This window comes from Aythya ferina (assembly GCF_964211825.1).
Source record: "Aythya ferina genome assembly, contig: HAP1_SCAFFOLD_158, whole genome shotgun sequence".
NCBI classification, from domain to species: Eukaryota; Metazoa; Chordata; class Aves; order Anseriformes; family Anatidae; genus Aythya; species Aythya ferina.
Genome location: NW_028181368.1, coordinates 170047 through 196639, shown reverse-complemented (window position 1 = coordinate 196639; position 26593 = coordinate 170047). Strand labels below are relative to the sequence as shown.

Sequence of the window (26593 nt, the reverse complement as noted above, 5' to 3'; positions counted from 1 at the left end):
GCCAGCCCTGTCTGCTAATAGTAGGAAAAGAAGGGTATGGCCAGGTTTCTTACGTGGCACCCGTGGTGTTGCACGCTTTGGAGAAGTTTCCCGTTCACACCCTGGACCTTTCTGTTCTGCTTACAAACGTTGCACCGCCAGAAGAAATCTGCGGACAGGTACCTTTTTTTCTTTTTCTTCTCATCAGATTCACTGACTGTATGTAAAAGATCAATCGAGTTGCAAGTAAGGTGAGCAAAATTCATTGGTAATGGAGGTGGCCTTGTTTTAATGTGCTGGGATGTTTGCTTCTGTCTGAAAATCCCCTTTTCTTTTAGACAGCACCACAAACAATCTGGATGTTGTACATGTCGACATTTTCCATACCCAGTTTTACAGTGAGGCTGTTGCTAGCAGCTCAGGAAGCTGGGCGGTGTTGCTAATAAACATCTCTTTGTGGAAAGAAATGCTGTTCATGTCACTGGGATCCAGAAAGTAGTTCTCATTGCCTCCTAAGACTGTGTGCTCCCAGTAGATGGCTCTGTATCAGACTGCATGTCGGCTACTTTTTGTAGCCTTCTTCTAAATTATATTAGTAAGGCAACCAAGGTTTGGGGCTTCTGTTTATTTTGTTTTCGCACGGACATGCACAACTTGTGCTGTTGCAGTATGTGCAATAAAAGCATTAACATTCAGAAAACACTTCATTTGCACGGTGATGTGGTTTTAACTAGAAAAAATGACCAGATTTGGTGTTTTTACTTTTAGGCAGGAAATCCATTTTCTTGTTTGGCATCACTACCTTAAAATATTTTTACCTTTAGTGGAAACGTTTGAGAGCCATACAAGTAAGGACAGACATGTTACACGACTGAATACTGATGTGTCCCTTAAGAGGGACATTTCCTTTCTTTGTTATGCGATGATTGTGGCTGTGGCCATATAGCTACGGTGTCTAGCCACTGCCTGAATATATCCTTCCCATCTTCTGACTAGAGTTCTCCGAATACTGATAATCTGAAAGGGTGCACAGAGAAATTCCTTATGTGAAAGGATGCTTGCCACTCTGTTCACGTAGTTTCATTTCATGGGGCAGTCAGATGGCTATGTAGCTATGTATTAAGAGGTTCTTGTACGTGTTTTAGTTTTCTTACCCAAGCTTTCCTTTTCACTAGCTGATCCGAAATGCTCAGAAGACAGCACCAAGCACAATTTATGTCCCAGATATCCATTTATGGTGGGACAACGCTGGACCTGCCTTGAAACTTACTTTTCTAACTCTACTACGTAACATTCCAGCATTTTCGCCAGTTTTGCTGCTTGCTCCGTCTGATGTACGTCACTCAGATCTCCCAGAAGAGGTATTTGTCAATACTTTTCTTACTATTTCTTCAGTGTCTTGTAATTTATGAATGCTTTCAACATCAAAATGCTGTGCTTTCTTAAATGCATGCTGTTATTACTCAGTCACCCTAACAAATCACTTAAAATTTGCTTAGAGAAAAAGAATACTGTGAAAGCATCTGCTTAAGGTTTTTTCTGAGTCAAGCAAGTGACTTTCACCCCTTTCTCACGCATGCAAATAATAAATTAATACAATAATTCTGATTGCTACAAAGTGGTTCAGTCAAGAATATGAAGTGCTTGAAATGACAAGAGGATGTTTTTACTGAAGAGATTTCTTCTGACAGTCTGCCATTCCATGCTATGTTGGGTAAACTGCTAATAATGCAATTTAGTAGAGAATTTAAACACTTTGATTAAAAATAAATAAATAAATCAGTTTCTTTCTTCATATAGGCCAAAGCTTTCAAAGCTGGAATGCTGAGTTCCAATTTCTGCTAAAGTAACTTTGGAATCGAATTCTAGTTGTATTCCTAAATAAACTGTAGTAAAAGTAGGTGCAGAACTTCATTGACTTCTGAGAGTTTACATTAAGGGAAGGTGCCCAAAACAGGACCACGCTGTTGTCATTCTGATGATTTGGTCTCAGTCATCGGGGGAAGAGAACGGGTCTTACCTAGACGTGTTTATTATCAACTGCTTTGAAAGTGCTTGAGTTCCCACAGAAGTTTTTGTACAGGCTGTAAATTCCTTCTAAAATAAGTAGTGAAATTCCTCACCTACCTTTTATTACTAGAACTTGAAAATGGAGGAAGACGTAGAGGTACTAACTACTTCAGACACCTTTTGGTAGAGAAATAAAAACTCAGCAAAAAGCCCTCACTTGTCTGCTGAAGCCTTTCTTTTCCCTCTATAGCCATAAAGGTTCTAAGTAAAGGATGCAGCAAGGCAAGTAAATACAAAGGAGGCGCTGTTGGATGTGGTGAAAGCCATTACTTTACCAGTGTAGCGTACAATCCCTTCAGCGAGCTTTAATTCTACAGGTGATTCTTAAAGGTGATATTTGAATTTGCCGTGCCAACCTGTGAAAATGTAGCGTTTTAAGGCCAGGAAGATAACTTTTTTCAGTTTGTGTTCTTCAGGTTATTCTTAATTTGAAAAGGTACTCGTCTTTTTGGAATCGAAGATGAGTTTTTTGTGGCCTTAAATCTGAAATGTCTCTCCTTCTTCTGCTTTAGATGCAAAAATGATTTAATACGGAATTTGGAGAAGTGTGCAATATTGAGTTGCCTGGTAGGGCAGAGAGAGCAGCCTTTTTTTGAGGACCTAATTCTAAATGAAGTGGCTAAGCCTCCTGTAAAGAAAAGAGGTGAGGAGGATATGAGAAGTACATCTAAAACTTTCCTATCGAAGTTACTAGCTCGTTGGTCTTTGCTTTGGTGGTCATTTTCTGTCAGTAATTTGTCATATGCTTGTATTTGAGTACTGTAAATTGGCTAATTTTTCCTGATGAATTGAAGTTGATTGGACATTGGAAGTTGTGCCTGTAGCACCACCAGCTGAGCCTCAGAAGCCACAAGAGGAAGAAGTAAAGATGCTGGAGGAGGAAGAGAAGGATACCTTGCGTGACCTTAGAATTTTCTTGAGGGACGTTACTCACAGACTTGCCACTGACAGACGTTTCAGGGAATTTGCAAAGCCCGTTGACCCACAGAAGGTAAAGTAGTGCTGATCCGTGTGTGTCTGTAACTTCTCAGTGTTCATACTTCTCAGCGTTTTGGGGAAGGTTCAACTTTGTTTTTAGGGCTGCACTGTTAGGATTTTGCAAGAAGCAGAGGCAGTGCTTTTACTTCTGCTGACTCTCAAATGTGTCTTATGGGATTATTCGCTGAAAGCCCTGGTTTCATTCTAAAAAGCCAGTCCAAATGCCAACACAGTTTGCTCGTGAAAAAGCTTTGATACATAGGCGTGTCACAGCACTGCAAAGCACAGAGATCTTTCCTTATAATGACAAACAGTATTTACAGGAGTACTTGAGTGAAGTCTGAAGCCCCTTCTTGGACTGTCAGTTCCTGTGGGAACAGGAATAGGAGCAGCAGTTTGTAAAACTAAGTTTTGAGATCCTGTTCTCTGTTTCATCTGGAACTCCTCAATAGGAATCAACCATAAGTGCAGTGTGTTTTCTTTTTCCTCCAATTGGCTGCTTAGATGCCTTTTTCTCCTTAATTTATGAGATAAGCCTAAACTAGGGGCGTATATTTCAAAGACAGATGTAACTTGAATGTACCTGGGGATCAGCAAAGTCGTCTTCATGTGGGCCTCCACTGGCTTTTCTTCCCCTTTTCTCCTAGGTTCTTGAGCTGTGAAAAATCTAGACAGATACATATGTCCTCATCTGAACTGGTCATTAGTCTCCTCTTCTGGTCTGAGGGAAGAAATGAGCACCTCAGGGCCCAGTTATCTCATTCTAAAGTAGATGCCTGCAATAGGTACTTCACAGGTGCAATTCATGCACCTTTTCCTCAATGTCGACAACAAAGAGAATGCCGGATGGCTTGCTCAGCTTTCACTGTTGTGATTTTCTGAAGCAAAGTGAAATGAATCTCCCACCCTCAGTGTTTCTTCTCTACCATGCACGTGCTTCTGACCTCCCTACTTCTTGTTGTCCTCTCATGGCCGCTCTAATGAAAAATGAAAAAGCCCTTCCATTTTTGAGAAGCAAACTGGTTAATTTCAGCATCTTCTGATGCATCGCAAATGTTCAGAGTTTTTAGGAAGTCGTTTATTTAAAGTCTTCAGAATAATTTTGGTAGACAGTGTGCAAGGTTAAGAAAACCTCTGAATGCTTGTATTTGATCTGCAGGTACCTGACTATGCCACAAGGATTAAAGAGCCGATGGATCTTTCAACAGTTCTGACTCAAATTGACTCGCGCCAGTACCTCACTGCCGGAGACTAGCTGAAGGACATCGATCTAATCTGTAACAATGCCTTAGAGTACTACCCGGATCAAAGATCTACAGGTGAGGATGTGCTTTTTAGCCCTAGTTTAAAAAATCTGTCAAACATATAGATGGATAAATGCTGTGTGCAGACAATAGACTTCGGATGGATTAGATGATTTTGGACGTCCAGACTGTAAATATTTTATCATTTTGCTACTTGGGCATGGAATTGTGATATAAGTGTTCCCAAGGAACTAGTGCTTTTGTTTTAATTAACTTCGATGTTGTTATGCTGAAAATATTCACTGAGAGAACCTTTTGGAACCAACCTATGAAGAAAGCAATTTTCTTCTGTGATCAAAACAGTTTCATTGGTTGGTAGACAACATTCAGTTAAAGTGTGTAAAATTTCAGATCGTCACAGCGCCTATGTTTTGGAAGGCACTGCATATTCAATGGTGAGGAACGAAACGGATACAGAGTTTAGACGACTTTGTGAACCAATTAAAGAATCTCGTGAGAAAAGAGGTACGTGCTTTAACGCTAAGGATTTGAAGACTTGTCTCTGCATTTGTAACTGAAAATGCACGACGAAGATCTTTGGTATCTATTCTTTCTTGCAAGGTTGCACCTCTGCAGCGTGTGCTCCATGCGACAACTCCAAGTCACCACAGCAGAACCCTGCTACTGAAGACGAGAAACCAGATGAAGAGAGTAATGAAAATGAGGAGATGCCAGTGGCACCTGTAGATGCCAGTACACCCATTTCTAATGGCAAGTTGCATTTTATTCAGCTGCTCTTGTCGTTCATACCTTCTCTGTTCTTGAGGTGCAACAGGTGTCTCTGATGCCTGGCTCTTTATGGCAGAGGTATTTTGTTTTCAAATTGACTTCCAAATGGGAGAGAGAAATCCAGAGGTCATTCATTCAATATAGCGATGAATTAAAGTTCAAAGAAAGTTGGTTCATTTGATGTACTCTTACTGGAACTTCATTTTGTAAACAGAACGACCCCTCACTCAAGGATATCACAGCTTCCCTCCCGTACTAAAAATGATAGTACTCACCCTTGTAGGAGCAGCAATGTGAAGAAGGTCAAGGGCAGTAAGAAGGGTTCGAAGCTTTGATATAACAAGCCTTTCACTTTTTTTGACAGAGCTCCTAATAAGCATCTTTAGCAAGGTCTGGAGATGGGAGAAAAACTCAAACTAGATTTTAATTCTAGGATGTAGAATGTCAAGCTTGACTGTTCCTCTGAACAGTCAATTGAATTTAAATTTTTTTAATTTAAATTAATTAGTTTATTTTTTTTAATTTAAATTCAACTGAATTAAAAGTTTTGAATTTAAATTCCAATTGAATTTATTGAAAAAAATTCCAATTGAATTTAATGTTTTGTTGTTGTAGTTTTTCACGAAACACTAAGTTTATGTGAAAGGTTTTGCTGCAATATCTTTTTGCCAAGGATATTAAGCTTAAGTTATCCACAAGAAAACGGTGGGGAAAGGGAAGCTTTAGTTTTGAAAGCTTTTTTTTTTTTTTTTTTTTTTTTTCTCTCCAGGTTTTTCTTGAGCACAGCAGCGTTTCAGTGTCTGCCTGCCATTAGTTGCCCCACTACCAAGTCAGGAGGGTCAATTAAACTTGCGTGAGGCAGAATTTCTTTATCTGAATCTACGTGGTTCACATAAATATATTCTTGTTTCCTTCTTTCCCTAGGATTATTCTTCTCCCAGTATTGAATGTTTCAACGGACACCGTTTAAGATCAATGAGCAAAAGCATCCTGCGGTGTTCAGTCTCCAGCTTTGAAGAAAGTATGGCGATACTGAGGGGAAATGTCAAGAGAAGACGCTTTTCAAGGTACTGTATTTCTATATGTTCAATCTCTGTTTGATTTGTAGATTGAAAAGCAAGAGAGAAAGCATGTGCAGTGAGTTGTGGCCTGATAAACCTCCGGCTAAAATCAGCAGAGGCCTATGAGCATGCTGATGGCGTACCAGTACCTTAAAACTAGAATCCCTCTTCTCAGTGAAAGTTTTCCGCTTTTCTAAAACAAACCTGTTTTTTTCCCCAACCCCTTTGAGGTGTTGTTGTGGTTTAACCCGGCCGGCAGCTAAACACCACACAGCCCTTCTGCAACCCTCCCACCTCCCTCTCTGGGATGGGGGAGAGAAACGGGACAGTGAAGCCCGCGAGTTGAGATAAAGGCAGTTTATTAAGACAGGAAAATAATAATAATGATGATGATGATGATGATAGTACTGCTACTAGTAATGTGTACAAAACAAGTGATGTACAATGCAGTTGCTCACTACCCGCTGACCAGTGCCCAGCGTAACCCCTAGCAGCCCGGCTGCCCCGCCCTATCCATGGTGCAGCGTGTTGCCATAAGGCATAGAATTCTTTGGCCAGTTGGGGTCGGCCATCCTGAGTCTGTCCCCTCGCAGCTGTTGCTGTGCGCTGATTCTGATCGCCAGTAGGACAGTGAGACACCGAAAGGTCCTTGGCTTGTTGTAAGTACTGCTCTGCAGCAATTGAAACATCGGGGTGGTATCAGCACTCTTCTAAACATCCTTTCACACATCCTCAGCCAAAACATAGCAACCTACCCGCTACTAGGAGGAGAACTAACTCTGTCCTAACAGAAACCAGGACATGTATCTTTTCCACTTGGGTGCTATTGCTCACAATTTTGAGAATTCAACATGAGCAAGCTAGGAAATGTGGGTACATACAGAACCGCGTGTATATGGCACACAACAGACTTGGGATGTGGATCCTGCGTGAGGCCTACAGGCTTCTCTTTGTATACCATGGAGCACTGGCTTGTAAACATGGTGAAATTTCCCATCCTTGATGGGTCTAATACAACAAGTCTTTTCTCCCTTTTCTGCCCTGTCCTCTTTCTTAATGTAGGCAGTTGAGAAAGCCAAAATTGGAACGAAAAAAAGAATATAGCACAGATAAGTGGCTGTAAGTCCCCGGGATACCTATTTACGCTGGTTACTGAAGAGGATGGCACTTGGTCACTCCATGGCTTTCATTTGATCCTAGCAGCACAGTGGTATAGCTCTTCCCTTCCCCTTGTCCTCTTGGCTCTTTTAATGATAGTGCAAGCAACAAACCTGTGCCAAAGGGTGCTGTATGGCAAACAATGGGCAGGCTTTTTTCTAAAAAGCACGAGTTTGAGTTATGTGGTGTTTGGGTGTTTCTCTTGAAACGATTCTTCCCTCCTTGAGCTGTTAGATCCTAATGCAGGAAATGGAAGTGCTGCATGCATAAACAGAGTAATCAAACATACACCTCTTAGGAAGAGGCTTGCAATGTCCTAGTGTTTGTTTTGAGCACTGGTAGATACAGTTTGACATGAATGGAGTGAAAACACCTTAGAGAAAGGTGTTGATTGTTCTCACTTTTCCAAGAAATAAGTGGAGTAGATTTCCCTCCTGCATGGAACAAAAGTTGCACGTTTGTTTTTGTCTGGCTAGCTTTCAGTCTCTTTAAAAATCTCCCTACAGGTCCCAGTTTTAAGTAGACAGTTTAAACGTGCAGAGCGATAAAGAAGTGGAATGCAGTGGTTGTGACACCAACTTCTGATCTGAAATGTAAAGAAAACTCAATCCACTTCAGGGTGCCTTTTTTGTCTGTCTGTTTCCATTTTACAAGAGCAACGGTGAAATAAGGAGAATCCCATCTTCACTGTTTCAAAAGACTTTGTTTCTGCGTTTCAGTCACCAGAACATTGAGGAGTAGAGCTGGTGCAAAAACTGTGAGACGAGTCCACGGAGAAAACAGGGACTTGGAGCTGCGCCGCAGCTGTAGAGTCGGACACAGTCGGTACTCGACTACTAACTCGTCCATTCTATTTGACAAACTTATGACAAAGTAAGTCATCTTTTCTTGCAGACCTCTTAGAATGATCTTTCTTCGCAAGCCTTTGCACTATGGCATGATGTTGGCCTCGACTTGCTCTTTATTTTGACAGCAAAGAGGTTTGGCTGCTCCTGGCATTTCCTTCATGTTTACAGGGAGACACCGTTACCTGGCTAGATAAACAGATTTTCTTGAAGGTGCTATTTCAGCATATAAGAATTGACACTCGTCAGCGCCGCTGATTCTGGTTTATCACTATTTGCATTGCAAATCTCCTTGTCCAAAGCTTAAACTGATGTATGCACTGCTTGAAAACAAAACCTGAAGTTGCAGAGCAGAAGACTCAAGTCATTATGTTAGCAGCTGTGTAACCATACTGCTTTCCAAGCATAAGATGTCCAGCTTATTTTGTTTCTATGAAGAGTTTAAATGGCTCCCGTTAAGCAAAGATGTCCCCACACTGATACTTACTATTAAGCAAGGATTCCACCTCCTTTGGCTGAGGTCTGCTCCCTTACTCACATTGGAACATTCATCCAAGTAGCCTGCAATTCCACACTGTCGGGGGAAAGTCCATAGAATAGAAAAGGTTCCTCCAGTCTCTACCTCAGCCTTTTTTTTTGAAGCATGCAATAAAGCAAAACATTCACAGGCTGCCCTTCCATGCAAAACAAGGCAAATTAGTAAGACAGGAGCCACAAAACTGATTGTCCTTTAAAGTTAAAATGAGATTTGAAATAGATCGAGTTAGCAAGTGTTGTAAGTCTGTAGCTAAGTCTGGTTTTGCCAATGCAGCACAATTCCCTATCACGTAGCCAGAGCTGCTTCTGTAGCTCCAAGAAGCAAAACTGCTTTGACAAAATACTGTGTCATCAAAGCATTCGTTGGCTCAGTAGGCACGGCTCAGGTTCAACAAGTTTGTGAAAAAATGAGTACTAACAGAAGCAGCAGGGTCCAAAGAAACACTTTATGTCCCCACTGCGAAATGAGGGGCTTTACCTTGAGTGTTATGCACACTGTCAATAGAAAAGCACTGTAACAGAATCTGCCACGGCAGTTTGCATGTTACTGAAAGACCATCAGAGTGGGACTGCAGCAAGATCATTGCGAAGTTACAAAAAAACCATGTGGGGGTGGGAGTTTAGTTGCGTTAGATAACACAATCTTAGATAAAGATTTTGGTCTTAACGTAAAAGTAAGGATGTCTACTGATCTCTTCAACTCCAACAACTGAAGCCCAAGTCTGAAAAATCGCCTTTAAGAATGCAAAGAAAATATTTAACTCTTCTGTATGTTCATACTTTGCTATCAAGCAAAGGAATGAATGCTGATGCCTTAACTATGTAGGGCTGTAGCTTTAAAAACGTTAAATGTACGTGAAATTATTTGGGGGTGTTTTCACATGCAAAGCCTAATGCAGTGCATGCAAGCCCTGTCATCTTCTTCCTCTAGTAGTGTCGTGTTAAGGGGTGTAGCCGATTGACCGTCATGGGTCCCGTCAGATTCAGGGTGCTGAACTATCACGGTCACGGATTCACCAACAACGCAGTACGGCCTCGCTCTAGTCGCATTCAAGGAGAACTCTCACAGCTAGGAAGAATGCAATTAAGTGCAATTTCTTACGGCGACAGGTACACAGGTTCTTTGGATTGTCAGTGATAAATTCACTGTCTGCAAAAGCAAGCTAGCATGCATGAAATGCACAGGTACACAGCCTAGGTATTAAGACATGAAAAAGCATCAAAACTCTAGAGATTTCTAAGATTCCACAGAGACGCCTGGTATAAGCAAGCGTTCAGATCTTACCCCACGGCGTCCCAATGGAGTGGGGGTGGGGGAGTGAGAGGCTCAGCCTGTCGAGTGATGTCAGAAGGAATCCTTCCTGATAGTATCTTCCCTAACATCCCCTTTCTCTTAAAGCAATTGATATTATTTTCTATCTTTAAGGTGGAGCTTGAGTGACTCTAGTCATGCATATCTTGGTTGTGCTTGGTAGAAATGATCTCACTTGCGTTTAAAGGTACAGGCTCTGAGAAATTCCGAGGGCGTGCTCAGTGAGGGGTGGTTGCACCTTGGAGGCGGGTAGCTTTTGGGATGGAGGTGTGCTTATGATGCCTAGTCGCTTAAGGCGATTACTCCACAAGTAGTAACTTAGTGTTGATTTAACTACAGCATATCTAAAACATAAGAAGGATGTTAGTATGGAAGAAGCCGATGAAACCAGTCCTTAAATCTTACTACTTATTGTGCGTGAGCAGACTGGCGTGAGTTTTAGCTATACTGGCAAATATCAAACCACACCTGTGTCGTCCCAGAGCTGGGAAAAAAAAAAACAAAAAAAAAAAAAACAAGGAAATGTTGAAGCAAATAGGGAGGCCTGTAGCTTGTGCAGTCTTTTAGCTGAGAAAATAAAGAAGGAGAGAGACAGGTAGCCTTGAGCTAGCAGAAGCAAGGAAGAGAAGGGCTAAAAGGGAAAAAACAGGAAGGAGAACACGAGCTCCAGACTGACCTATAGTAACCTTTTTCTCATTAAGGGTCATTAGCACATTAAAAATCACACCTGTCAAAATGCTAATCTATGCTAATGTGGGATTCGGTGTGTGTCCCCCCTCTCCTGTTCCCCCTCCCCCCCGGTATTCCTCTGTAATGCACAAGCTCAGTGGAGATAAGTTAGGTGAGCTGTAATAACCAATCCAAAGGAGCCAAAGAGAGAGTTTTCACAAGTTTCCTGTGTATAAATGACGGTGATTCGAGTCAGAGGTGTGCTTGCTTTGCGAAAGATGGCCAAGTACCTGACTCTGCAGAGTTCTATAAGTAATTCTATAATTAAAAGACCTTCGTGTGCATTCCGACTCTGGGTGCTTATTGGCGCGGTGCACTCTGCACGAACCTGCAGACAACATCTGTACTCAGTGTCATGCCTACAGACAACCCTTTACTGTTGGGACCTGCATATTTTTCTGTGCATTCAACACAACCCCTTTGGCACAACTAGTTAACCACGTAGCTGCCAGTCCACCACTCAGTTGCACTTGTGAAGAGGAAAAGCTATTTCCGTCTACTGGAGGAGCACATCCTCTAAATGCAAGCTTCACTCAGCTGGTCATTTACTGCAGGACAAGATTTGAAAAGTGTTGTTGAGTTCTGGGTTTCCTGCTTACAGGAAAAATTAAGTGCTAGATCGCCCTCTACTCCGCTTTGTCTGCTGCATTTAATGGAGATTAAACTGATTTCGTTTGCTCCTCCGTTTATGGACAATGAGCTGAAGGAACAGGTACAGCACATTAGCCTGGAATGCCTTCCCTCCCAACCAAAGTAAACTGGAGCTGTAACTAACACAAGCAGAAGCAAGGCTTCTGTGTTTTCAGCTGAATAAAGTTCCAACAAAATCATCCTCTGGGATTTGAAGCTTACTTCACATGACATGCCAACGACTCTTTTCCCTCCATTGTAAAGCGGATCCCTGCTGTTAGTTGCTCTAGAAGCAAAGGAATCATCGGTTTGGTTACCAAATAGCCGCTTCTGCAAACGAGAAGTGTTGTGCTCTCTCTTCCCTTTGAATGACTCCACACTTCTCATCAGCTACTGGATTGCTGACCTAGAATCAGAGAACATCCCAAGGTGGAAAGGACTCCCAATAATCACCAAGTGCAACTCGTGGCTCCACACAGGACCACCCCAAAGTGAGACCCGATGTCTGAGAGCATTGTTCAACACTTGTTGACCTCCGTCAGGCTCGGTGCCATGAGCAGTGCCCTGGGCAGCTGTCTCAGTAGCCAGCCACCCCCTCAGCGCAGCACCTGAGGCGCACGGGGCTCAGCGGGGCGGCCCGGGAGGGGAGGACGGCGGGGCGAAGTGGCAGCTCCCTCAGAGCCGTCTCCCCGCCGCCTCGGCCGCATGTCGTGGCTTTTTCGTGTCGGGGCTTTTTCATGTCGTGCCCTCGGTCTCTCGCCGTGGGTGAGATGCTGCTCCCCAGCGCGGACCCCTTGCGCGCGGCGGCGGCGGGAGGGAAACCCCAACCCCAAAGCCCTCCCGGCAGGGAGAGCTCGGGGTGAGGGCCGATCCGGCACCGACAGTAAACACACGCCGGAGGAAACGCTCTGGTTTTAGCCATGAGCAGCGCGGCCAGGTTCACAAGGCGTCACGCTGGAGCTCCGAGTTCGGCGGCGTTCCGAGGCCGTTGTGGCGGTTGTGGAGACGGCCCCGGCTGAGGTGGCTGCTGCTGTCGCTGCTGTCCCCTCTGTCCCTGCTGTTGCCGCTGTTGCCGCTGTTCCCGGACCTTGGAGACCCCCGGCGGCTCCCTGTGCCAGGCCCTGTGGCCCCGGGGAGCTGCCCGCCGCCTCGTCGGCCAGCCCGGCAGCAATCCTGCCAGCACAGAATAGCCCACTGCGTTTCAGGGTAAAGTGACGATTAATTTCTATTTCCTGGCCTGGGTGCTGCTTTCTTCTTTAAGGAAGCTTCAAGGTTAAAGGTTCAACTCAGTTATGTCAGGGTTCAACTCCGTTTCGTGAAGGGGCTCTTGTACGAAAGCTTAAGCTGGGATTGACTCTCTGCTAAGCGGAGGCCAAACGTGGACCTACTGAGAAGCAGGTCCTAAGTGATAACATTTTCTAAAGAGACTGCTAAACACATCTGAAGAGTGCTGCTGCAGAACTCTGAATGGGGGGATAGCAACTGTCTTAACTGATCTGGAATCTTGAATTTACTTTTCAATGGACAAGAGGTGTGTCTCTCAAGGCAAACAAAGAGAGGAGTAACACCCTCTCTTGTCACTCATGTCAACATAAATTTATGCTCAGAGCGTAGGTGTAGGAACAGCATCGGTATGTATATGGAACATCGGGAGAGGAAGCTCTATTGGTATTTACAGTTTTTCTACTATCTTGCCAGAGAGACGTCATCTCCAAATGAGAAATGGATGTATTTTGAAACAGTGGTGGTGGATCGGATTTCTTCTTTCTAGTGTTAATATTTGCTCTTGAATCGTACTTAATACCTGGTAACACCTCAATCAGTTGTCAAAAATAAACTTAAAAATGTGTAAGGCTTATCTCATTGGTCAGTATAAAGATCAAGGTCTTCCCTTCCCTTCCCTTCCCTTCCCTTCCCTTCCCTTCCCTTCCCTTCCCTTCCCTTCCCTTCCCTTCCCTTCCCTTCCCTTCCCTTCCCTTCCCTTCCCTTTCATTTTCCCCAGTATTGTTTTTCTGTTCTCCTTCTCACTGCAGTCTTGATTTTGTTTCTTGTCCCTTAAGTATGTTTCCAATGTGTTGCTGAAACATTTTCCCTTTCAATCCTAAAAAAGGAGCTGTCACTGGTGAAGATTGGAGCTTATCCCTGAGCCCAGGAGCTGTCACCTTAGTCTTCCAATCGGACAAGGACGACTTCATTTCTCATGTAAATGCATTTGTCAGGTTTGCGTATTGTTTTTTCAGGAATGGAAAGTGTGTATAGAATGGATTTAAAATCAATTTTAAATGTAAAACGTCAAGGCAAAAAAGTTCTAATTACAACCTCTGCACACAATTTGCCAGCTGTGGGACTAGGAGTCTTCTTATTTACTGTGTTTTGTTTAACGTGTCTGAAGTTTAATGGACAGCAATCAAGGCGTGCTAGAAATCTGAAAGCACTTTATGCTTTATTCTCTCCGTCATTTTGGTATAACAAACTAGCTTATGTTTTAAACCCTCCATGAGGTTAGTGGTTTCCCGAAAGGTAACAAGTCCCTGTGTGCTACAGTAAGACAGTAACAAAACATGAAGTATAGAAGTTCATCCTGTCATTATTCAGCTTCTGCCTATGGACACACAACTACGCTTATTTAAAGCGGTATCACCTTGAAACCTAATCAGCATTTTAAAAAGGACTTTGTAGCAGTTATTGGCTTTTGTCCTGGAGGGCTGAGGTTTGTTTTGTTTTGTTTTACATTCAGCATTTCCGTTTCTAGCTTACATTCCCCTGTTGTTTTGCATGAGGAAAGCGTGCAACTTTAGAAAGGAGAACGGAAAGAGCTGCTTTTTAGTCTAACTTTTCAGTTTGTCGTAGGAGTTTTAAATGTGGTAGGAGTAAAACACCAGAAGTACTGCTGCCAAAGTTATATTCAAACTCGTCTTTCTTGGAGAAGCAGAAGAAGCCCAGGGAGAAATGAATTTGCAAACATGCTCTTCATGCTCTCCTTTCCCAAGATTTCTCTGAGATATAGCCCATCCTCTGTGGGTTTTGAGGTATATGGTTCCCAGGAGTGAAAAGGAGGGCCAAACATCTCTCCTCTTGGATCTCAGCATGCCAGGGCTTTGGTGTACTGCCACTTACAGCTCCGCTTTTTCACCTGGAAAAAGCGACCGCATGATGTAGACTGAGGAGCCCTCACAGATTAACTTGCCGTCACCAAGTGACGCCCATGAAAGGTGTATTTAAAAGCTAGGCTCATTATAGAATCACAACAAACCCCTCATGACTGGTGCAGTAGACAGTGAGGTAGAGGGCGAGCCCTGGAAAGACAGAAGAAAAGTAGCAGTGAGTTCTGGGTACCTTTGTGCAGACGAAACAGAAAAACACAGGCAGTGAAGTAATAGTGTTCCGTTACTAATGCCAGCAATAGATAATTGCAACAATTATCTATTAGATCATAGGTACTAATTAACAGATAATTGCGCAACTCCGGAAATCAATAAATAACTGATTCCCCTCAGAGAATGTCTTCTACATTTTTATATTAAAAAGACTCCAGAGTTGTAATGGATTAAAATCCTACGGAAGGGAAAGAAATGGCATCAGCCACTAGTTCTGCAGAAGCGAAAAGTAATACTGATAGAGTTTAGATGGAAATTTTCACTTTGTGTGTTTAGTTTGGGGATTCTTTTTAAATCATTCATACCAGCGATTTAGTTCTTAAGGCTGTTTCTTTGAGATTAAGTGACAGGACTTCTGTTACTCTTTTCTTCTTGGAATGCTTCTTGATAGTCTTACGTCAGCCAGAACTTCTGTCTCTGTTGCAGATGTGAACAATGACCGTAGCTAAGAAGCCCAAATCTTCAAAGCCTAAAAAGCCCTCTTCAAGGCGGTCTGGCAAATCCAAGAAACCAAGTCCTAAAATACTGATGTCACGCACCGCCAACTGGGGCCAGATAGTGCCTGCAGAAGATTCAAGCCAAGTCTCTGTGGCCCAAGGACGTGGAGGTGCTATTTACTGTAGATCATCTGAAAAATCTAAGGCTTTTGCCCCAAGAGATCTAAGTAAGTGTGCGTTTTATCCTGCCTCCATTGTCTTCAAAGCAAAAGTAGAAAATGCAGTTCTTACTTGTTGCACTGATAGAGAAGGGGACTACTGTGAACAAAGACTTCAAAAGCGAATCCCCTAAGGCAACTGAAGTGATTGATGTTACAGAAATTAATTTTGATATATTTACAGTCAACAGAGAAATACGGGGAGCTTTTTGTAATGCACAGATTCCTCCATGTCTTTTCTGTTTTGCAGAGAAAAGTGTTTGATTGTTGCTATTCACAGCTTCCATTTTTCACAGGTTTTTTGAAGGATAACATTGCTCAGGAAAAAATCTGGTATCTGTAGGGGTACCGTCATTCCTAGTTCCTAGTTTTTACGTTTTTACCGTATAATTTCAAGTCTAAGTTTGTGGTTTAAGTTATAATAAGGAAAAAAACAGTAGTTGAGTTAGAATCATAGAATCATAGAATATCCTGAGTTGGAAGGGACCCTTAAGGATCATCAAGTCCAACTCTTGACACCGCACAGGTCTACCCAAAAGTAAAAGTTAATCAGGTTAAAGATTATAGATGGAGAGGAACTTGGCATTAGGTGCTACAAACAGAATGGCAGTTAGCCTTGCCTTAGAAAAATTAAAATGGTTGACTAAAGTTGTTTTTTTTTTTTTTTTTCCCCCAAAACATTGTGTTGACCAGCCAATTTGAATTTGATGGTATTAAAGCTGTCTGCAATAAGTTTTTCTGGTTTGGATTGTAGCTAGCTCCTCTAGGTGCTCCTGCAGAATAGTATTTTTTTAAATACCTTTCTTTGAAACAAACAAACAAGATCTCTTTTTAAATTTAACTTTCTTGCAGTCGTTAATGATGGAATTGCTCCGCCACAGAGCATTCTTTTTCCACCTGAGAAGATTTGTATGGATTGGCGAGAAACACAAAGTGTTGGAGTTGGCCTGTACAATCTTGGCAACACATGTTTTCTTAATGCTACTCTACAGTGTTTGACCTACACACCCCCACTTGCCAATTACATGCTTTCTCTTGAGCACAGCCAGTCATGTGAGTACTTTCTAACAGTATTTTGAATCTGTTGGATAGCTCTGAAGGTGAAAGAACAGCAGTGATTCTGTGAGATAAGCTTATTTGCCTGATTTTACCTGTAGCAGCTGGCTTTGAGCACTGTATTAGCAGTGGGCTCCGAATAGCCTATGGAGTGCAATTAATGCACCATGGTTTATTTATTTAGTTATTTGTTTGTTTGTTTGTTTGTTTGTTTATTAAAGGATCATTTATTGCTTCATGGGAATAATGAAGTGCATTGGACAGTAATGCATTTGGTAGTAATTTTAGAGAGTAATACATTTTGCAGCCTGTGGAGTTCACATTCCTGTCAGCCTTTACAACTGCGACTTTGCAGTAGTCTTTTAGATTTCTCTTCACAAAATGCATTTGAATACAGGCTTAGTGGATATTTTTCTTCTGTCAAGTTGTGTGAAATGAAATGTTACAAGACTGTTGGGACATTGGCATCTTGGGAGAATAGAATGTAGCAAGGAGAGTGGATATTGTATCTATAGTTTAAATTGTACTTAGATGTTTGTAGGTATGGATATTTCGCTGGACTGGGATGCTTTGTTCTTTCACTCTTCAGGTCGTGAACAAGATTTTTGCATGATGTGCACGATGGAGACTCACATTAACCAGGCCCTGCGTTGCACTGTTGATGCCATCGAGCCTACGCATGTTATCAGTAATCTCAGTCGTAAGTGGCTTCAGATGTGTTTCTTTTCGATAGCTTGTAATCTTCAAATAATTATTTGATGTGTCTAAGTGGTTTTAACACTCCAATGAAGAGAGATTTTAGAAATACAAGAATGATTTCATTTTTAAATGAGGTCAATACTATCATCTTCTTATTTAGGAATAGGACAACATTTCCGTTTTGGCAGTCAAGAAGACGCACACGAGTTCTTGCGCTATACTGTTGATGCTATGCAAGAAGCGTGCTTGAACGGAAGCACCGAGTAAGCATAAACAAGTTCACTTTCATACATTCTCTAGCACCTTCTAGTCCTTTATTTACTCTCAGAAATGATCTCTAGCACCTTTTAGTGCCTTATTTACTATCAGCAACGCAAGTCTACATCATCCTTGGTTTTCATCAAACTCTTTGAAGAGTTAATTCTGTGCCTTAAATCTTCTGAGGTCTGATTATAATTTATTTCCAGATTGGACAGATCTTCTCAAGCTACCACCATCATTCATCAAATATTTGGAGGATTTCTAAGATCGAGAGGTACTTGAAAAAATATTCCTGTCCTTAGAACTGATCTGTGTCTTTTGTCGGTAGTAAAGCAGTCTGTAGTTTGTCTAAAGTAGTATCTGTCAACAACTTGAATTTGGACAGTTAGTCTCCTTCACATAATGTTAAGCATTTATATTTTGCTTCCAGTGAAGTGCTTGAATTGCAAAGCAGTTTCGGATACGTATGAGGCATTTCTTGATATCACTTTGGATATAAAGGTAAGATGTTTTCTAAATATAATTCATGATGTTTAAGTATATGCATAACTTTCTAAATTAAACTTGTTTAACTTAAAAAACCAAACCACATATAATGTTAAAACGTAAGAGCTTGGTGGTGCTAAGGAAGTGGATTGGACTTTGTCCTTCCGTGGAACCCATGTAAATAGTCTCCACATTTGCATTGGGTTTAAGGGGAAAGAATTCTCTTTCTGCAAAAATTATAATGATGTCATACTTCTTTGTTGTTCTACCTCAATATACATCTAATTGTTAGACTGATGAATTTGTCCCCAGTATTGATGACAAAGCACACTGTAGATACTGTCTAGGCTACTGGAAAAGTATTTGTTCCAAAGTCAAATGCCTTCCAGGTGAGGTCAATGCTGAGCATGCTCTTTCTGCCTCCTTCTTCACAGTGCTCCTAGTAGATCGCTTGAGTATGTTAGTAAGATTCTCTTATAAACTACTAGTATGTCTCTGGAATTCTGAATTACGGTGACTTTACGCTCTTCTTTCTCGCTGCTCTAGGCGGTTTCGTCTGTTAGCAGAGCTCTGGAACTCTTTGTGAAACCTGAAGAGCTGGATGGAGAGAATTGCTATAAATGTAGCGAGTAAGATTTTGACGAATTAGGTCTTAATCCTAGATGTCAGTTTTCTATGTTGCATGACTCTGTTGGACTACCTCTAAACTTTGGATCTACTTACAAGTTTTGTGGAAGTTTATAAAAGACTTGGATTTTTGTTTCCTTGGAGGGGGGAAGTCTTGTTCATAGGCATTCCCTATGGGTTTGCAATTCTCTGGCTTGTATTTTGCCATCAGAATTCAAAAAGAGCTACTTTTGTTCTTTCTATTTATTAGCTCTCGACAGTACTTTTCTTGATGTAAACTGCCCAGTTTCCGTTGTTCTCTGGGCTAGTGGCTAATTTTCACTGCTTACACCGTAGGTCCTACCTTGGAGCGGGCAATGTGTCAAACTGAACTATTTTGTTTCAAAGGATGGCAGATGGGTTCAGTGTCTTTCCAGACAAGCTCAGTACATGAAGACTTCCTACTGTTAAATGTCTCCCTCCTGTAGAATGACCATGTGCTTCTGTTGTATTTTTGATGTTGATAGTCGACCTATGTTGGAGATTATTTGCAATTTCTAGCCCTGGGGACCAAGGCTCTCTCGTTCCGCTTTCAGTATTTGTATTTCCCTTGAAAGCTGAAAGAATGTATCCAGGATTGGAGTTCAAATAGCCACTTTTGTAGACCAAGAAATGGTACCTTGCCATCCAACCTGGTCATACCCTTTTGTGAGAGATTCCTGTTCCCGCTATGCTCTGAGTTGTTGGGAAAATTGACCTTCTTCTGTGTATTAACAAACCTGACACGCAGTGCATGGGTTTATGAAAAGAAAAAAGACCAACCTATTATGCAAGTAAATATCATTCAAATAGCATAGGCATGCGTGAGACATTAAAAGGAGTTTGTTTTGGGGGCAAAAAAAAGAAGATGCCTTCAAACACTTATCTCTGCTTGTTTTTAAGGTGTAAAAAGATGGTTCCTGCGTCCAAGAGATTTACCATACACCGTTCTTCCAAGGTTCTTACAATATCACTGAAAAGATTTGCAGATTTCACAGGTGGAAAGATCAACAAGGTATATTTACCACTGTAATGCAACTATATCATTGTGTAATGGGACATCCCCCAAAGCTGAAAGTTGTTAATATTTTCAGACAATAATTGTAGACTAACGACTATGGCTTATTCTTTCTCTTAATATCAATAAAGTTCCCGCTTGACAAGAAGCATATGCTTTCCTCTGAGAAGGCTGATTCATCAGGAAACAGTTCTCTGCAACTTCTAGTCTTAACCGTTGTTTATGGGAAGACTTATTTGTAGTGAATCAAGAAATATATTCGAGAAATATATTCTAGAAATCAATTCTAGTCTGTGTTTTTTGGAAGTGTTTTTCTCTGGCTAGTCCACGAAGTACTCTGGGATAATTTTTCTATCTTCTTGATGTCTCTTTAGGAGGTGAAATATCCGGAGTATTTGGACCTGAGAGCCTACATGTCGCAGTCAATGGGAGAACCACTGCTCTATGCCTTATACGCGGTGCTGGTACATCACGGTGTCAGCTGTCACTCAGGACACTATATATGCTATGTAAAGGTAGAAGTCAACAGCATTTCTAACAGGGTAAAGGTTGTGCTGGCAAACCAATTAAAGCATGACTAGCAGCTACTGTTTCTAGGGAAAAAGATTTCATTATATTTTTATTTGACATGTGTGTATTTTGTTCCTATCCGTGATTTCAATTGGAAAACGTGCAATTCACCTAAAGAAATCGTTGTCTTTATTTGCAGGCTGGTAATGGACTTTGGTATCAGATGAATGATGCTAAAGTAGTGCGTACTGACATTAAAAGAGTTCTTGGTCAGCAAGCTTACATACTTTTTTATATCAGGTAATAACAAATCTTAAAATGTGTTCAGAAGAGATTTACTTTCCTGTTATTGATATTTTTCTGTTTTGCAAGTGTTTTTCTTGCTATCCCGGGAGAAGATTATTATTTGTCTAATTCAGTTCTGTCTAACCTGAAATTCTCTGTGTCGTTTATTATCTTTTGTTGCTTGGCCTTAAACTGCAGCACTTGTGTAAATTGCTATCTATGTGTTATCTGTAGCTGGCTAATTTAGAGAAGGAGAGAAATGAAGGTCATCTGTGGTGTAAGAATGAATTATTGCTGTGCAAGTGATAGTCTTAGTAGGACGACTGTTCTCTACTTTTCAGTCTGTAGTCTTGGCGAAGCCTTCTGTAGAGAAGGCTTCCATATCGTATGAGCTGTTCCTCTAAAATGATAGGATGGGATTTAATCCAAGAGTAGGCTGAAAGAAAAACTAAACTACGATCACTGCTCTTTTCTGAAGGCGCTATGATTTGACACTTGGAGAACGTGCGTTTTACTTGCCAGCACCATCTTATCCCTGTTCATTCCCTCCTGGTCAGCAGGGGGCTAATAGTAAGCAGGCTGGATTTCTGGGACCACGACTTCTTCCTCATATGATTAAGGTAATTCAGGGAAGCGGGAGGGCAGATAACGGCACCAAACTGCTAGTGGGTTTGGGGTTTGGTGTGGGGTTTTTTGTTTGGTTTTAAGCATCTTTTTAGGTGTTAAGACCATTTGTAGAAACACTCAGTAGGAGAGTTTTGTGTTTCAAAATGTTACATGCAGTGTTTGCGTTAATCCATCTTGCAATTTCTTCTTTTTAAATACAGAATTCAAGCCGTTTAAATGGAAATGGATCCATAAAAGAGGACACAAAGACCACTGGTGTCACCCTAAAAAGGCCATCTTCAGCACCACCAATGGCCTGTGTTCAAAACCAGGCAATTACCAGGCCTTCAATTACTGATACGTCAAGAAAACAGAAGATCACCATCAGTATTCACAATAAATTGCCTGCTCGTCAGACTGTGTCACAGCCTGACTTTCTTAGCAGTGCTGTGGAGGATGAAGATCTCTACCAGGCTGTTCCTTCATCCACAATTACAAATTTGGTAATGCAAATGAAGCAAATGCAAACAAACAAAAAAGTTTCTGATGAAATTTTTGTGGAGCCAACAGTGAATGAAAATCCTAAACTCAGCTCTGATAACACAGTCCCTTATGGTGCAGAATCTTCAGGAAAATCTGAGGAGGAGTCAAAGGGCTTATTTCAAAGGAATTTGAAATGCAATGCAATGTCCTCTAATGGAATTTTGGTGTGAAAGGTAGTCCGTACATTGCAGCATTCCAATTCTTCCTGTCAGAATGCTGACAAAGGAAGATCCCAGCATGAGCTGCCAAAAACAGATTCACTAAATGGTGCTATTAGGTTAGTTAATGAATCTAAAGAAAACGGACTGAAACTTGATGATTCTACTTGCCGAGTTGAACCTGTTAAACCTTCTGAGATGTTCTTTTCTAAAACAAATGGATCGCTTGAAACATAGATTTGCTCCATCGAGAATTTCTCACCTACGATGTATTCGGGAGTGTTTATTGTGTTCCTAATTCAGGTGAAATACTGAGAAAACACAGCACACATGTGATCGTAAGGCTTTGTGGTATTATCCCCTTAGAATTTGCAGACCTGAGCTTACATTAGAACTTGTCAACTTAAGCTCAGCTGAGATAAAAATTCCTAAGTTTCATAAAGTAGATTTTGGGGGGTGAGTTGGGGTTATCTTTGAAGTGTAGATAATGCATACAACTCACAGCGGTCTTGCTTACCAATTAATGGAGACATTCTGACAAGACTAGTCCTCAGTACTACTACAAATAGTATTTTTTTGTCTGCTGACTTGTGCGTTTTAATTGCAGATGCCTGGAGCTATGCCTTCAGTCAATCGAGAAGTCATCACGGAGTCCTTCAGAGCCAGCCAGCTGAACAGCTTGTCAGAGGAAATGAGGTAAAATGAGCACAGTCTGATTAAGACAAGACTTTATGGAAGTTCGTTACAGTTTTATCTGTCTACTAATAGAATTTAATGGAAGGATTTAAATTAGTACAATTCCATACTGTGTGTCCAGTGTCACGAACAGAACTAATGATCAGCACTGAGCATATCACTCTGATGCAGGTTGGTGCCTCAAGGAGAACTTGTGTTCCTTTATAGAATGTTTTTCCATTTTTCTCCACTGTCTGGAGAAACACTGGCTGTTCCCCGCTCGCCCCTATGCCTTTTTTCTCAGAGCAGCAGGTGGAAGGAGACAGATGCGTTTGCTTTTTTAGTGCAATGGCTTCAGAAGCAAGAGGGGAAAAAGCACTTTCTCTGGGAGCTGAAGAAGGTGTCCTAATCACAGGAGAGGTTTCTAAATGGCATATCTTTGCGAGCGTTCCTGTAGTCCGGAGGTTTTTGTTTGTTTGTTTGCCTTTGGAAGGTTTTACTCTTAATATTCACGTCCTTCAGCAGAAGTGAGAAATGGGTTTTTATTTTATGCAGTGTTGCGGAACCTCCGAAATCTCCTGGGAATGATGAATACCTCGCCCAGTACCAATGTGATGACCGTGGAGACAAGGAGAAAGCAAGAAGATCAAAAGAACGTGACCTCATTTCAAAAGAAAATGTTTTGTCCGGCAAAGAGTCTTGTGAGCCTGGTGAGAAATTGCGGCATACTTCCTCTCTCGAGTCTGACACTGAATATAGCTCTAACAATCTTTCTTCCTTAGCTATTGCAGATAGACGCCAAGATACAAAGGACAAGACTAAAACCACTGAGAAAGAGCATTACCGAAGCAAGAGGGAACATGCTCCTAGTGAAGAGAAGGAGAGTCAAAAAGCAGGTCCTTCCAGCAAGAGGAGGTGTTCTCAGAGCGTGGAATTTGTTGAGCAAAAGAGTCACAAGCAGGAGTACTGGGAGGGAAGCAGGTACAGATCTTTCCCTCGTGAAAGAAACAGCCCTGAGAATGGCAGAAGAGCAGTCAAATATTCAAAGTACAGATCTGGCAGCGGAGGAAGATCAGAACAAGGTAGCAATAGGTACTACCGATCCAAAGGGGAAAGAAGTTGGAGCAGAGAAAGATACTATCGAGACGAAGCACGGAGATGGGAAAGATGTGGCTATTACAAGGATTACTATTCACCTCATGCGACAGGAGACAGTAGAGAGAGAAAGTTCTCTCACGGCGATTCAGCCTTTGACAGATCGACTGCAACTTACTACAGCAGGTCACATAAGCATTATCATTACAAAAGCAGATGGCCTCACGGTTCCCTCTTGAGAGAGGAAGATGTACGTCGCTTTAGCACACCCCGAGCAGACTTGCATCGTTGCTCGGTACCTCAGCAACATTCCAGAAGACATTCTCGTGAAAGACATGCGCTTCCACCTGTGTCAGCTCATTTGGAGAACTGTCGCCAGAAAAATGAAACAGAAGGAAACAGAAAAAGAAAATATACCCGTGCAGAAGGTAGTGAAAGTGAAATAGGAAGGAAAGACAGAAAGATAGAAAAGGAGCTTGTAGGTGGTGAAAAAAATGCAAAAATATCACAAGTTCTGGAAGAAAAAGAAGTCTAAGGATAAAGATGGATAGAAGGATTCCAAGTAAGCAAGGATTCCAGCATACTCCTCATTTTTTATCCTAATTCTTTTCTGGGTGCTTCTCATGTCTTCCTTTTTTTTTTTTTTTTTTTTTTTTTTTTTTTTTTTCTGGTAGTTTCTAAGTTCTTTAGATAGCACCAGCTGGCTGGGGATCATGTTGTTAGGTTGATCAGTGAAGACAGGAAAGCTCTTGCTGAATTGTGTCAGAGCACTAGCTTTGGACCACATAGTTCGAATCACATCCGTACACCATTCCAGATTAGGTTAAAAGATTTTTTCTGCTTGCACATATTCCAGAGCTAGCCATTGTTAATGATCTGTGTACAAACCAGGACCTATGGTCCTTCAATCTGACGGCTTAAGTTTGCTGCATCTAAAGTAAGTTGCGTGTGCACAAAGCACCACAAAATAGCTGACATGCTGCAAATCATCACCTGTGGTAAAATAAATCAGGTTTCATATAGGCAACAAGTGCCACATCTTTTTTTCCCTTTTTAACTTGCATGTTTCTTTCAGACTTCATGATTTGTGTTTCTGTGCGCTCCGCTTTGACAATGCCAATCGCAAGCGTAAGAAAAAGAAGAAAAAGGAGAAGAAAAAGAAGAAAAAGGAGAAACACCAGGAAAGCAAAAGGCTCCTTGGAACACTTAGATCCTCGTTTCCAGAAGATAACGCGGGAGAAGAAGGAAGAATCCCATCCTCCAGATGGCTCTTCATGTGAATAATGCAGAAGTGAGAGCAGTAAACAACCTTACAAGGAAGGGAAGACTTCCAGTGCAGGCGAAAGCAAGAAATACTGCTCCATCGCATCCAACGACTATACTAAAGGTAAGCGGCCGCAGCGTGTGTGAGGAATTCCTTTTATATTAATCTCGAGATTATTTCAAACAGTCTTGAAGTGCTTGATGACTTAACAGTCTGCAGACTTATTATCAAATCAAAAAAAAACCCCACTTGGTAGACTATTTTTTTCCCAGTTTTGAATGACCACTAGGAAAGAAGGCCTGAAATAAAGAGGTTAAAGGCAAATGGTTTTCATTTGGTTTGATGATGAAGTGGCAAACAAGAGGAAGAGTTGCAAGCTCCCTTCTTAAATTCAGTCCAGCCAAGTAGGAAAAGTAAATGTGGACGGACAGCTGTATCTTGGCAAAGAAGATAGTAGGGAGCAAGGAGGTTTAGCAGTCAAGATGGAAGGTGATGCCATGAGGCTTAGAGGCTAGTAATGTTCTAATGAACATGGCCAAGTCTTGCGCTGGGCAGCCTGCTTGGGTCCAAAGCCTGCAGTCCTCCCCAAGATGTCGGCGAGGGGCTGGTGAGCCGTTGGGACGGAACCCCCGTTGCCCGGGTTCCCCAAGCAACCGCCCCACTCTCCAGCCACCATGGCAGGTCCAGCAGCCGGCTCCCGCTCCTCCCGGGGCTGCGGCCCTGCTGGCGAGCCCAGCGCCCCAGAGCTCAGCCCAGCGGCCTTTTTCCCACAGAGGGTTTCCCCAGACGGCTTCCGCGGCTTGCGCAGACGCAAAACTCCCCCTTCGTCGTCCCAGCCGTGCCGCCAACGGTGGCTGCCTGGCTGCTGCCCTCCCTCCCCGGAGCGACGGCGCTGCCCTTGCAGCCCCCGCAGGTACCCACCCTCCCCTCCGCGCTGCCCCAGGCCACCGTCTGGCACGTGGTGCCGGGGGTCCAGGGGCAGGTGCTGCAGCTCCCCGCCGGGGTGCAGCTGCCACCTGGGGGGCACCTCCCAGCCCAGGGGCACCACCTGCAGCTTGGGCAGCTCCCCGCCGGGGGGCAGCTCCCTGCTGTGGGGCAGCTCCCCGCCGTGGGGCACCAGCTGCAGCTGGTGCAGCTCCCCGCTGTGGGGCAAAACCTGCAGCTGGTGCAGCTCCCCGCTGTGGAGCAAAACCTGCAGCTGGTGCAGCTCCCAACCATGGGGCACCAGCTGCAGCTGGTGCAGCTCCCCGCCGGGGGGCAGCTCCCCCACACCGCTCCTCCCTGTGCCCCCTGTGTCCATCAGTGGGGACAGCCCATGGTGACGGGGACACTGGTACCCCACCATGCGCTGGGGCTGGGGCCCAGGGCCGTGCTCCATGGGGAGCTCCTGCACCCCGCAGGCACCTGCCTGTTGCAGGCCCCCGCCCAGCGCAACCCCCCGCCACCCCTCGTCCCGGGGCCTCCGCTGCGGGGGCAGGCGCTCCCCACGCCCCGCACCCTGAGCAGCAGCCGGGGGCAGCTGCCGGAGCCCTGCTTGCACGCCGTGGGGCTCAGCGAGGACCAGGGGCCCCCGCTGCCCGGCCCCACTGCCCCCAAGCCTGCCCAGGCTCCAAGGACCGCCAGCACCCAGACGGCGACGCCTGACGGTGAGTTTGGGGCTGGCACAGCCGGCCGCTGGGCGCCCCACACCCAGGGGCCATGGGAAAGCTGACATCGCCCGTCTTGGGGGATTTTCTTGCTTCGTCCTCAGCGGCGACAGCCCCGCAGGTGCCTGAGGAGCCCCCGCAGCTGCCCGAGCTGGGCCCTGATGCCTTTGCCGAGGCCTTTCCAGAGCTGGCAGGGGACAGCCAGCAGCTGCAGCACATGCAGGACGAGCTCCTGGCCGACCTGGACATCCCCATCCCCGGCATGGAGGAGCTGCTCAGCTG

General features: G+C 43.3%; 1 protein-coding gene and 1 pseudogene across 2 annotated transcripts; both read left to right on the top strand.

Moving 5' to 3' along the window:
• Positions 1–15144: 15144 nt before the first annotated feature.
• LOC311428839 (ubiquitin carboxyl-terminal hydrolase 42-like) lies at positions 15145–21868 on the top strand (annotated as a pseudogene). Its single transcript has 12 exons — positions 15145–15373; positions 16217–16417; positions 17010–17120; positions 17280–17382; positions 17587–17654; positions 17811–17881; positions 18413–18495; positions 19415–19526; positions 19904–20044; positions 20239–20339; positions 20803–20944; positions 21152–21868. The product of its transcript is annotated as a ubiquitin carboxyl-terminal hydrolase 42-like (transcript).
• A 30-nt stretch (positions 21869–21898) lies between these two features.
• LOC311428838 (uncharacterized protein) lies at positions 21899–23936 on the top strand (the record flags this gene model as incomplete). Its single annotated transcript, XM_084540097.1, has 2 exons — positions 21899–21912; positions 23312–23936. 2 exons carry the CDS (start codon positions 21899–21901, stop codon positions 23934–23936), a joined length of 639 nt encoding a protein of 212 aa, XP_084396223.1.
• Positions 23937–26593: the final 2657 nt, after the last annotated feature.